General features: G+C 46.4%; 1 protein-coding gene across 1 annotated transcript in view; it reads right to left on the bottom strand.

Moving 5' to 3' along the window:
- The window catches only part of STK24 (serine/threonine kinase 24), a 61,866-nt gene extending 49,106 nt beyond the window's left edge, over positions 1-12,760 (bottom strand). Inside the window, exons 1-3 of the mRNA XM_065895939.1 lie at positions 12,664-12,760; positions 12,117-12,282; positions 10,329-10,587 (exon numbers count right to left, since the gene is read on the bottom strand). Of these exons, the coding sequence (XP_065752011.1) occupies positions 10,329-10,587; positions 12,117-12,282; positions 12,664-12,760 (522 nt within the window). The remainder of the gene's footprint in view (positions 1-10,328; positions 10,588-12,116; positions 12,283-12,663) is intronic.
- Positions 12,761-13,131: the final 371 nt, after the last annotated feature.

The raw sequence follows: 13,131 nt of genomic DNA on the forward strand, positions 1-13,131 counted from the left end.
TGCCACAACTACTGAAGCCCACGTGCCTAGAGCCCATGTTCCGCAACAAGAGAAGCCACCACCATGAGAAGCCTACGCACCGCAACGAAGAGTAGCCCCCGCTCGCCGCCGCTAGAGAAAGCCTGCGCGCATCAACAAAGACCCAACACAGCCAAAAATAAATTAAAAAAAAAAAATCTTCCTGGGTTGGGACATACGGTTAAAAAAAAAAAAAAAAAAAAAATCAATGTTTAAACTTCAGTAAGATTTTAAACAGAAAATGTACAAACTCACTCTAAAACATGTGGAAGAACAAAAGTCTTCAAAGACCTCATGTACTTTTTAAAAGCAGCAAAATTTTTTGGATGTATGTGGGCAGAGGTGGAGATGGTTATCACTCCAGATATTACGACTTAAAACAAGGTCAAGGTAATAACAATTCACACACACACAGACCATGAACGATACTGGCCCAGGAAAATAAAACAGAAAATCCAGAAATAGGCCTAGACACATATGAGACTTTGGTATATGATATAACATCATACGCGAGTGGGGAAAATACTGTTTTATACAATAGTGTTAGGAAACTTATCTCTACATGGAGAAAAATAAAATCCCTACTTCAAACTGTATATCAGACAGATAAAAGATCTAAATGTAAAAGGCAAAATTATAAAGCCAACAAAAGAAAAAAATTTAATATATTTTTAACCTTAGGAAACAAGTAGGTTCCTTAAACAGGATCCCAAAAGCAGAAATCAGAAGGTAAAAATGGATGGATTTAACTACATTAATATTAAGGAGTTTTTTCAACGAGACACCTTGAAGTTAAAAGCAGGATAACAGAGAAAATACTTGTGGTATCTCAAACTGATACAGAGTAACTTCAATATACTTATCAAACACTAAAACACAGGAAAGCCAATGGAAAACTAAAAAAATATGAACAAAATTCAACAGAGTAAGAAATCCCAAGGGCTAAGAATATATGAATAGACACTCACACCTACTATTAATAGAAATGCAAATAAGCATAAAAAATACTATATTGTACTCATGGGACTGGGAAAAGTTGAAAAGTTGTATATCGGGTTTCCCTGGTGGCGCAGTGGTTGAGAGTCTGCCTGCTGATGCAGGGGACACGGGTTCGTGCCCCGGTCCGGGAGGATCCCACATGCCGCGGAGCGGCTGGGCCCGTGAGCCATGGCCGCTGAGCCTGCACGTCCAGAGCCTGTGCTCCGCAACGGGAGAGGCCACAACAGTGAGAGGCCCGCGTACCGCAAAAGAAAAAAAAAAGTTGTATATCAATGTCGGCAAGGAAGTAGACAATCGAGGCCCAACATCACTAGCCATGAGGGGAATGCAAACCAAAACCACAATGAGATACCACTTCACACCCCCTAGGGTGGCCATAATCAAAGATGCCACGAGGATGTGGAGGAATTAGAACCCTCACTCACTGCTGGTGGGAATGCAAAATGATGCAGGTGCTTTGGAAAACAGCCTGGCAGTTCCTCAAAGAGTTAAACACAGGGTTACCATGTGACCTAACAATTCCACTCCTAGGCATATACCCAAGAGAAATGAAAACACGTCTACACAAAAACTTGTATACTAATGTTCATGGCAACATTATTCCATTATAATAGCCAAAAAGTGGAAACAGCCAAAATGTTCATCAACTGACGAATGGGTAAATAAAATGTAATATATCCAAACAATGGAATATTATTCAGCAATAAAAAGGAATGAAGTACAGACACACGCTACAACGCGGATGAACTTTTTGAAAACATTACGCTAAGTGAAACGGGCCAGTCACAAAGGCCACATACTGTATGATTCTGTTTACATGACATTCCAGAACAGGCAAACCTATACAGAGGCAGAAAGCAGCTAAGTGTTTGCCTGGGGCTGGGGAAGCTGGGAGGAAATAGGGAGTGACCAGTAACAGGCACGGGGTTTCCGCATCAGATGATGGAGATGTTCTAAAGTTCACTACGATGATGGCTACAACTCCATGAATATACTAGAAACCACTCAACACTGCATTTTAAGAGGATGAATTGAATGGCATGTGAATTATATCTCAATAAAGCTTTTCTTTTTTAAAAAAGGAAGAAGAACCAGCAAAAAAAACCTCCCACTGCTAGTGTGAGTGTAAACGGGTGAAGCTATCCTGAACAACATGGTAGTGTAGGGGTGGGAACCGGCGTATCTGGCGGGGGCCTGCCCCAAGCCCCATCAGTTGTATTAATAAGTGTCCTACTCCAGAGTGCTGCACAAGTCAGTCATACGAAAAGATACTCAAAATCCGAAGTCATTACAGAAAATGCAAATTCAAACCCTAATGGGATATCACACACACCTGCTAAAATGGCTAACCTGAAGAAACTGACAATACCAAGTGTTGACGGGAATGTAAACTGACACAGACACTGGAGAATTAACCAGCAGCCCTTTGTCTAAGTGTTTACCCTGGGGACACTGGAGAATTAACCAGCAGCCCTTTGTCTAAGTGTTTACCCTGGGGAAATGAAAACTTACCTTCGTACAAAAACTGCACGTGACTGTTAATAACATTATTCATCACCGCCAAAATGTGGAGACAAACCAAGTGCCCTTCAATAGTTAATATAGCATATAATATACTGTAGTATTATATATACACACAACACGCATTATATATTGTATATATACAGTAGTACATATAGTAGGTATATATTCCTACAACAATACACCATTTGCCAATAAGAAGGAACAAACATTTGGAACATGCACGGATCCCACACACATTATGCTAACTGAAAGAAGACAGTGACAAAAGGTGTGTGACTCCATTTATATGACATTCTACAGAAGGTAAAACCACAGGGACGGAAAACAGATCAGTGGCTGCCAGGGACTGAGGGTGTGGCGGGAGAGATGGTCAGGAGCCCTCTGGGATGTTGGGATGGTTCTGTATCCTGCATGTGCTGGTGGTTTTAAGAATCTACATGTGCGTTAAAGTGTGAAGAACTGTAAGGGTCATACACCTCAGTTAACTGTACTGTGCGCAGATTTTAAATAATTACGTGGCAGGAAAAAATAAACTCATACATGGCACATAAGCAACGTCTTATCTACTCAAGACACACATATTCAAAGACACATCAAAACGTGTCCTACAAAAGAGAAGCGTGGTAGGGATGAAGGATGAAATAATAAAACTGACCAAAACAGAAGAAGCTTACATAGATCGATGATGATGGTGCCACAAACTGAAAAATATGAAAACACAGCTCAACTCTCCCTTATCTGATGTCCATAAATGGCAAAGGGGAAAAGAAATACAATGAGAAAATAACACTTGACTTAACGGAACAGGCCACTTGATTGGGCGGTCGGTTCAAAGCCCAGAGGGGCTGTAGGAAGCAGAGCTGTGCTTTAGCACCAAGAGTAACACACCAGGCTTAAAACAACAACAAAAAACTGAAGATACACACGGGGTTTAAAAAAAAAAAAAAAAAAGCCAGGTATCAACATCTCGCTTGTCTTTTTTTTTTTTTTTTTCATTAATGCTACTCTAATGACCAAGGCCGAAAATGAAAAACAGATGGTTACTTCTGACCTTGGTCATCCATCAGTTTTCGAGAAAACAATGCCAACTGCTAGCCATAAGGGCCTCCAGGTAGACAGCTCCACTCCCAATGTCAAGCAACGTCCTAGGGAATATTAACTCTGCAGTAAGTGCAGCGTTCAGGGAGAATCACACTTCCCGTCAAGACACCCTGCAGTGAGGGAATGTTCCCTCTCACTGTGGTGACTGCACCCCTAGGAAAGCAGACCGGGGTTGTTTTCTACTGCTTTACTCAAGGAAGCCGAGTTTCCGATGAGCACTAGACAGAAAGCGTCATGGTCAATATCTAGGCCAACAGTCCTCGCCGTTATGTTCGGAGGACTCCTCACAGCCTTTGCTCTATCTTACATCCGAACAAAGGTACCCCGGAGAAGCATCTTTCGGATCCACTGTCCCCAAAATGCTGTCTGGGGTTTCTTGTGAGCCTGGCACACAAGGCTGCACAGCTCTGAGCAAAACAAAATCACTGTCCAAGTTTGGACACACGCTACTCACAGCACTTGCAAAGCTCACACTTGCTCTGGCCACCAAAACTGCGTGGGAGTAACCAAGGTCTCTGAGACTGTTGTCTTCAATACTCTTGGGGCTATTCCAAGCACCCCCAAGGCCAGCCCTGGAAACATTGTTCCTTCTATATTCTGGGACCATCCATTCCACAAGCAGCACTGTGAGCATCTGGGCTGGTGATTCTTTGTAGCAGGACGTGTAGTGGCATCCCTGGTCACTACGGGGTGACCTACGGGGTGCCGGCAGCACCCCAGCCCCGCCCCGTCGTGACAACTGAAAATGTCTCCAGACACGGCCACCTGTACCTTCAGTGCAGGAGGGTACACGTGGGGCAGTCAGAAGAGGCACAGAGAGGTACCGGTACTACGCTTAGGTGGCTTGGCCCCAAAGTCACGTGCTCTTGTCACAACCCCAGATCTGCCTTCTCCATACGGCACAGCCCGCCTTTCTCCTCTGCCCTCTACACCGGGCATCTTGACCCCGGTTCAGTTAAGCTGCGATCACCGTTCCACATGCACGACACCGTTAGTACCTGATTGTCTTCATCTCAAGGAGAATGTACCAGGCTCTATCTTCGGGAATAGGAAAGAAGTGAATGAGACAGGACCTGTGAGCTTCTGGAAGAAGCCCTGAGGCAAAGGAGAGTCCACACACACCAGGCACACATCTCAACTCAACTGCTTCCCAAGACCAATAACCCATCTATATTCCTCACCACGTCTAAAACCAGAGGTCAATACCAGAGCAGGATTTGCCATGGGCGGGTCAGGAGGGAGGTGAGTGAAGATAAATCCAGACAATGTACCCTAACAGATACGTTCATTATCGCGTGGCTACACTAGTCATTCTTCTCTGAGCGACAACGAGATCATGAAATCATAATACAATATGCGCAAGGGAAAGAGTATAGTTCTGTCTGGTTTTTTTTGGATATGAAGCATAAGAGGCTGATAATATTCTATTGCCCAAGCTCGGATGCTTCTGAAAGAGTCGGCTATTTTAATAGTCATGCTGGGGCAAGAAGTGAACACAGGGGGTGGATGGTAACCTCCTGAAGAGCCTCATTCACAAAGACACCAGCCATTTATATAAATATTTTTGCACTTCTTTCCCTAAGCGTAAAATGGTTGGGACTTCTGTTTCATCAGGAACTACTACTTTCCCTTTGGGGAAGGAAGGAAAGGGGAAAAAAAGCAAATCAGAAGTTCAAAGAACTTTTAAAAATTACCCCAAAATGTGTCTAATGTACATAACACACACCGTAGCAGAACCATCTGTACTTACATACAACGCTAAACACATAAAGGGACTTTCCTGTATTAGTCTTCTGGTGAATCCAATTGGTAAAACTACCCTAAAAGTTTTTAGGAACTGAAGAAAAACTTACTCTTAAGTCAAGGATCTGAACCCACTATTAGACAACTACTCACTCAATGGACATGTTTCCTTAATAGCAAAACTACAACAAAAATGACTAGGACAAGTAACGGTTTGATAAACACAGTTTTGTTTTGTTTTTTTTTGCCTTGTACCTGATTTGCTTTGGTGAAACTGGCCTAATGTTTGAGAGTATTAAATAATTTATTATAAAAGAAAATGATAACCCTAATTTTTAGTGTGCTAATAATGGTTTTACAACTCATAAATTTTGAGTTATTTGGCAAAATAACTTTTCCCTTAATTAAAAAAAAATTCTTAAATTAGCACTTACTAAAAATCCCCTAACATGCCAGGCACTTTACCTATCTGATCTCAATCTTTATAGTAATCCTGTAAGATAAGTATATTTACCTACATTTTGTCCTTGAGGAAGTCCGCAGCTTGAGAAACATCCAGACAGTTAAGTAACTGTACTAGGATCCAAACTAAAATCCTGGCTTATAACTCTAAGTGAATCTCAAAGTAGAGATTCTAAAAGGCAGGCAATCCCCCCAAGACAAAAAAAAACCTTAAGAGCTGTGTTGCTGGGCTTCCCTGGTGGCGCAGTGGTTGAGAGTCCGCCTGCCGATGCAGGGGACGCGGGTTCGTGCCCCGGTCCGGGAAGATCCCACATGCCGCGGAGCGGCTGGGCCCGTGAGCCATGGCCGCTGGGCCTGCGCGTCCGGAGCCTGTGCTCCGCGGCGGGAGAGGCCACAGCATTGAGAGGCCCGCGTAACGCAAAAAAAAAAAAAAAAAAAAAAAAAAAAAAAAAAAAAAAAAAAAAAAGAGCTGTGTTGCTGAATGGAATGAGTAGCTCTTGTGAATGCTGCTTAAAAAGAAATCAGGGGCTTCCCTGGTGGCGCAGTAGTTGAGAGTCCGCCTGCTGATGCAGGGGACACGGGTTCGTGCCCCGGTCCGGGAAGATCCCACATGCCGCGGAGCGGCTGGGCCCGTGAGCCATGGCCGCTGAGCCTGCGCGTCCGGAGCCTGTGCTCCGCAACGGGAGAGGCCACAGCGGTGAGAGGCCCGTGTACTGCAAAAAAAAAAAAGAAATCAGGCTCAGACGCCTCTATAGCACCTCACTGTCCACTGTTACAATCTTATCATGTCTTCACTGCCTAACTTAAAAATAAAACCAAAAAAGTCTCTCTCTCTCTCTCTCTCCCCCCCCCTGCACACCACCCCACCCTCTACGGTTTCACTGTGACCTTGTAGATGGTATTTTTGCGGTAAAAAAGCTCCAGTGGTATAATGGTTGGGATACGAAGGCTTCTGGTTAATGTTCTAGCTGCTTTAATTTCCCCAAAATTAAACAAACTACAGCAAATGAAGTTCTTCTATGGCATGTGAACATCTTCAAGACCTTTCCGGCCCTCAGCTTCATCGATACAAACATAAGTTTTCACTGTTGCACTATTCCCCCTCCTCCCTGAATTGTCAGTTGTTGTTTCTGTTTTTACTATTTCGGGAAGAAACATGCTACCCAGCAACTCTGTAATTCAATTATAGCTACACAGTCAAAACTCGCGCCCCTCTCCTGAGCTTCAGTAACATTCAGTATATTTAGACCACTTAGATATTGTTTTCAATTTCTCCTTCTGGAGTACAGGAGAAACGAAAACGTAATTATGAGATCTTCTAACGCAAATCCAGCAAAGGAGAAACCAGTTTCTGCTCATTTCCTCTTTACCCAGTCTTGTTGTATAAAAGTCCCTTAACACAAGGTGAAATCCTGAGGCCCTCTCCCCCATCACCACTTAAAGAACTACAACGACCAGCTCTGAAAGCTATGGGGAGTTTTAGAAGGGCAGTAAAAACCACACAAGGCACAGTAATTTTCAACTTTGTGTCAAAGACCCATTCATCTTACACGTCAATTTAATTTGTATCTTACTTGACAGTTTGGACCATATTGATTAAACCTCATAACGCTACCAAGACGATGGGAGAACAGCCTCTGGCTCATGACGGAGGGTCTTCCTCTGGGCCAAGGCATCTCATGCAACTTCTCTCACACCAAGAACGGGCAGAACGTCGGGTCTGGATTCTTGTCCGGCTCAACTTACGGTAGTTACTAGCACTGTTTAACAAGAGCAGTCCACGTGTTTTCATCAAATTTGACAGAAAGGCTTAAGAAATTAAGGGCAGCTTTTCATGACGGTGGTATTATTCCTGGCATTCCTGAGGCAGTTACATTTTCTGACGGACAATCTGCCTGGTAAAATACATAGAGCACTACAGACAAAATTATCACAGCTCTTCATCCCACCTGAGGACAGTCAGCGGAGAAAGTCACCCCAGCGGTCACTCCACCCACCTCGTCCAGAGAAAGGGGCCTTGGGAAGGACCGTCTAGCTCAGCACCAAGCCCGTCTGCTCTGCTGTGCCCACCCACCTCGTGCAGAGAAAGGGGCCTTGGGAAGGACCGCCTAGCTCAGCACCAAGCCCGTCTGCTCTGCTGTGGAGCGCCCACGATTAGACGGCAGTTCCCAGCCCCTCCTGGTTAGGTGCGGCCACGTGGCCGAGCCTGGCAGGGGGTTGTGAGCAGAAACAAAGGGCCCTGTGTTCTGGCCTGGGTATACGAGAGCGCCTCTCAGGGGCCTCCATTTTCGCCCCCATGCTGACTGAAGGCAGCCGAGCACACCCACGTGCGGAGTAAGGAAGGAAGAGCCGCAAGACAGAAGGAACCTAGGTTCCTGAGTAACTGCTTGGAGGAAGACCACCCATGGATCAGGGCTATGAGTGAGCAAGAAATAAACTTCTATCATATTTTGAGCCACTAAAAACCTAGGGTGTTTATTCCAGCAACTGACATTAGGGTAACTAAAGACATTCACTGGCCCACTACAGAACAGGGTTAGACTGACTTGGAGTTAGCAACTCAGGAAAGACAGGACATACCAGATGGACTCTCTAGATACGTACAGTCAAGGTGACACCACGTTTGGCCACAATAAAGCAATCACCTCGCCATGCAGTAAAAAATTCTACTGAGGAGCCCAGGCTGAAGGAGACACCTGCAAACCACTGATCCTGAACTTCCGCGGCAGTCAGATATTAGCTGGTGTACGTCAGCAAGAATCTGTGAGGATCTTCCACACGTCCTTTGCCGAAACTACCATAATTCATATTAAAATCCAACATACCACAGGAAACCTATTCTGACGTCATTTCACAAAGGATAACTGATACGGTAGACAGAGTTCAAGTTGAGTCTCTTCAGCTGTTGAGTTTTTCCTCAACAGAAGTTTAACATAAAGAAGACCTCTGCTTTCCCTATGGAAGTCCACAGGTGCTCTCCTCTTGGATCATGAATATGACAAAGCTTACCGCGCTCCCCTCTTTGCCTGGTCAAGACCCAAGCTGCATGCTCCCCCCCCCACCACAGTAACACTCACGGCTACCGTGGGCTACCCTCTCTCCTCCTTGCTTCCACCTCAGGGGGCACGTCCTCCACTACAAGGTAATGTCAGAGATAAATGTGAATAAATAAACCCAATCAATTAAGGAAGGAAATTAACACTCCCTAAGTACCCACTACATGCCAGGTACTTTCACATACTCAGTTCTATTTAATCTTTGCAACAACGAGGTGTACACCATAATTTTCCATTTTACAAATGAGGAAGTAAATAAGTTTTAAAAAAACTCAAAGTCCAGGACAACTGACTCCGAAACTTATTCTTCCCCTTTCAAAATGCTGCATTTGACCTCTGACATACTGCCATTCTTTAGGCAACTGAAAAAACATAGAATTACCATCCAATTTTTATTTCCTTTAAATATTCATTTTAGTGAATCAACAGTTCTCGAATATTCCACCTTCCCACTTACACATTATTACATTTCCACGAAATCAAAGCCTGCACCAGCCCTCTGACACCAGAACGCGTGGAGGGCTACGACATGGAGAACTGAGAGGATGGACCCAGGGCAGGAAGAGAGCTAGTCCTACATTATCCAGGCGTATTACTGCCTCCCTTAGGAAAAAGTTCTTTCTACCTGTGAAGCTTTCATTTCCACAGAGAATTGTTTCAGAAATTTCTTCACCAATTCTTAAGATTTCCAAAACCCCATTTGAAAGATATGACATTTCTAAGTGCAGTGGAACAGGCATATGTCAAGGAACTTGAAACACAAGGGACGATCTTAAACTCTTCTAGTGGTAGAGCACAACGAGTACAACAGGCTTCCACGGAGGGCTGGGAAACCGTCTTTAATACGATTCTTTCCCACTTGAAGAACTGCGTGAAGATCGAGGACAATCTGCGGTGTTGTATTATAGCTACTACTTTGTTTAAGTAATTATTTCCTAATCGAGAATTCTTCAAAGTCAAATGGAGGTAAACCAGCTCACTAATCAACATTCTCAATTCTTAGCAGTTTAAAAAAAAAAACCAGCAATAAATTAAAACACATTTGATAACTGAAAATATCAAAAGACTAATATTCTTAGGTTGGCCTGAGTTTTTATCACAAACCATGCTAAAATTAGGTGATGAGTAGTTGTCGTTATAATAGCTTAAGAAATGCACTTCTGATGACAAAGTCTCACTCAGAAATACTTTCTTGTTTGAAAGGGAGTTTCAACATCGAACACTTTTCACCAAAAATACATTCTATCAGTGACATTTAAGATGACAGAACCATCAGAGACAGGTTCCTTTGACTGCGAAGGTCATAACACTTCTCCTTCCTCTGAAAACCTGCTGTGCTATTTATCAAAGTCCTTCCCGTCCGAGGCTCGCGTCCCAGTCAGGTGCTGCATGGTGGAAAACCGCGTCTGCATCTTTAAGCCTTACCTTCAGATAGGATCCATAATATTTGGTTACGTAGGGACTGTCACACTGACTCAGCACTGTGATCTCCTGCTGAATGTCCTCTATCTCATCTTCAGCCTCTTCCAGATCAATGATTTTTATGGCGACCACTTTCTGAGTCCGATTGTCAATGCCCTTGAACACCTCGCCAAAAGAGCCCTTCCCGATTTTCTCCAGTTTGGTAAAAAGCTCTTCTGGATCTGCTTTCAGGTTCTGTAGGAGAGAAGGAAAAGAAGGGAAACTTCAGTGACTCACAGGGCTATGACTGCTTTGTCCCTGTATTGATAACATACATACCACGGTCTTTCAAGGACCGATACGTTTTCCTCACTTAAGGATCAGGCTGCGGTGACCACAGGCCTTCACATTCAGGACACAAAGGTTTCTAAATCTCACCTGCGTGTGCACATCAGACTATGAAACACGGCAAGTGTGCAAACAAAAACAATGACCCAGCTAGATTATAAAAACTGGGGAAGGCTCCAGCTTTTGTATACTTAAAGTAGATAAATACCAAAACACTTAGACATGCGGACTTATTGAAAAGTCTTGTCTAAGCAAAAATTCTACTTTTCTCCCCATGTTCCCCCCTCAACTCTCTTAATTCAGGTAGGTATATACTAAAACATAGGTTAACTAGCATCCTCATATAACAGGGGGAAAAAATGTGCGCCCTCACTTAATTGTTTCAGAAGAGGCCATGTCCAACAAATACAGTCTCACGCATCTTTGCTTACAGCTACGGCCTTGGCCTAAGTATTTTAACCAGACCCAGGAAACAATAAGGAACCTGTTTTCTTTTGTCAGGTGAACATCATACCCTTGAAAATGGCTTCTAAAAGCTCTTAACCACCGACGTGATGAGCTGAGAAACACACACAGCCTACACCTCCGAGGCTTCAGCTGTAAGGACTCCAACGCCCAGCCCAACAGCTCCCCGACCAGAGAGAAGTGTGAGCTGCTGGGTTCTCGATGGGCAGCACCTGTCAGCCCCAGGCGGGCGAGAGGGGTGACGCTGACACTTCGCGCGGAGAGCTAGGCAGGCTGCACATCTCACTACGCTGAGCCGGTCAGGCTGCAGCCCCATGGGGCAACAGAAGGCCTGGGAGCCGCCCACCCTTCCCTGTGAAATAGCAGGGAGGAACAGGAGGGTTGAAGGAGGAAGGACACCAGACACGGAAGAGGGACCCACAGAACATAAGGGGTCACAGACACAGAACTAGGGCAATCTGGGCGGCACTGGGTTAACCGAGCCTTGTGGGCGAACCGGGCGCCCCACTAACCTACCGTCCCAGGTGAACCCGCAGAGTGGCCAGCGGTGCTTCCGAGGAGAACTGACACCCACCAGCCCCCTTCCCACGTGAACAACGGACCCCAGTGACACAGGCGCGAACGGACACCACAGAGGCCCCGCGTGAGACGGCACAGTGAACAACGTGAAAGCTCACAGGTCTCACCCATAAACGTGAGAAAAGTGAGAAATGGGGTGATCAGGAAAGGGGGACACGAGAGGCCGCGTCCATTTCCAGCAGCTACAGCCTCTCCCGTTCTCATGCCCTTTCCCTTCTGTCCTCCCCTCCGGGGTGAGGAAGGCTGGCCCTCCTTCTCAAGGCCAATCCCAGAAGCTTCAAAACCCCCCCCGCCCGCCCCCAGGACGCGGCTTCATCCCCGACCCCCTTCCCTCCCGCCTGTCTCTGCCCTGGGCAACACGCTGGGGTGCCTCCATTGAAAATCCACCACCACCTGCTGCAGGTCGCCCTCCCCGCTCACTCCTCCCCAACGTCCGCCCCCACGAGGTCCCCACCGTCACAGTCCGGACCCCGCTCTGGCGTCGGATCCTCCACGAGGTCGGCCCCCCCGTAGCCTGCCAGTCCCCCGGCATCTACGACACTACTCCCCACTCGTCCTCCTCCAGTCTCCCTGGTGCCAGAAGAGTCTTCAGGCGCAGACCCGCCCGGTCTGGCTGTCATCAAGGGCAGCCACCCCAAGGCTCCAGACTTGGCCTCCTGTCTTTCTCTCCTTCTCCCCGGGGTTTGGGACCCTGTTCCCCAAACCTGGCTACTGAAGAATCACCCGGGACACTCAGAGGTCCCAAAACACTCGCCCGGTCATAAAGGGTGGGGGGAGGAGGGGGTCGTGTAATCCATATTTTCAAAAGACCCCCATTGAACAGGCACCTTTGAAAACAAACTTCTAAATTATAGGGTACGTGGTAACTTCCAAACTGCTGGCGCAGTCCTTTGAGCCTTAACTCCCAGGATCCGCTGCTTGCTGATACCTCCTCGGCCTGGACGCGGCAAGCTCCGCCTGTACGCACCGAACGTGTCATCTCTGCCTCGGAACTGGCCATCCTCCACGCACACAGCCTCCCTCACCACACCGCACGCCGCGCTGAGGGCATTCAGGAACCACATTTTACTCTCCTCTCCACCTGTGTGCCTGGGCACACCACTGACGGTCCCCAGGTGTCCCCTGAGCAGTAAGAAAACCACAGCCTCACACTGACCCAAAGAACACGCTGACTCGGAGACAGAGCGCCTGGGTGGGGGGAACTGGTTGGAAGGGTTAAGAAAGAGGCAGTCAGAGCCACCTGAACTCCCATTAGCAGTGATTCTCAACTCTCAGGCGCATCAGAATCACCTGGAGGGCTTATTGGACCCGCCCCCCCCACCCACCCAGGCCTGCGGCACTGCGGGGGAGCCAAGTATCAGCGCCCAGGTGATGCAGGTGCTGCTGGTGTGGGGACCACGCTTTGAGAAGCACTGCTTAGCAGACCCGGGGGGAG

This window comes from Phocoena phocoena, chromosome 18 (genome assembly GCF_963924675.1).
Source record: "Phocoena phocoena chromosome 18, mPhoPho1.1, whole genome shotgun sequence".
Taxonomy (NCBI): Eukaryota; Metazoa; Chordata; class Mammalia; order Artiodactyla; family Phocoenidae; genus Phocoena; species Phocoena phocoena.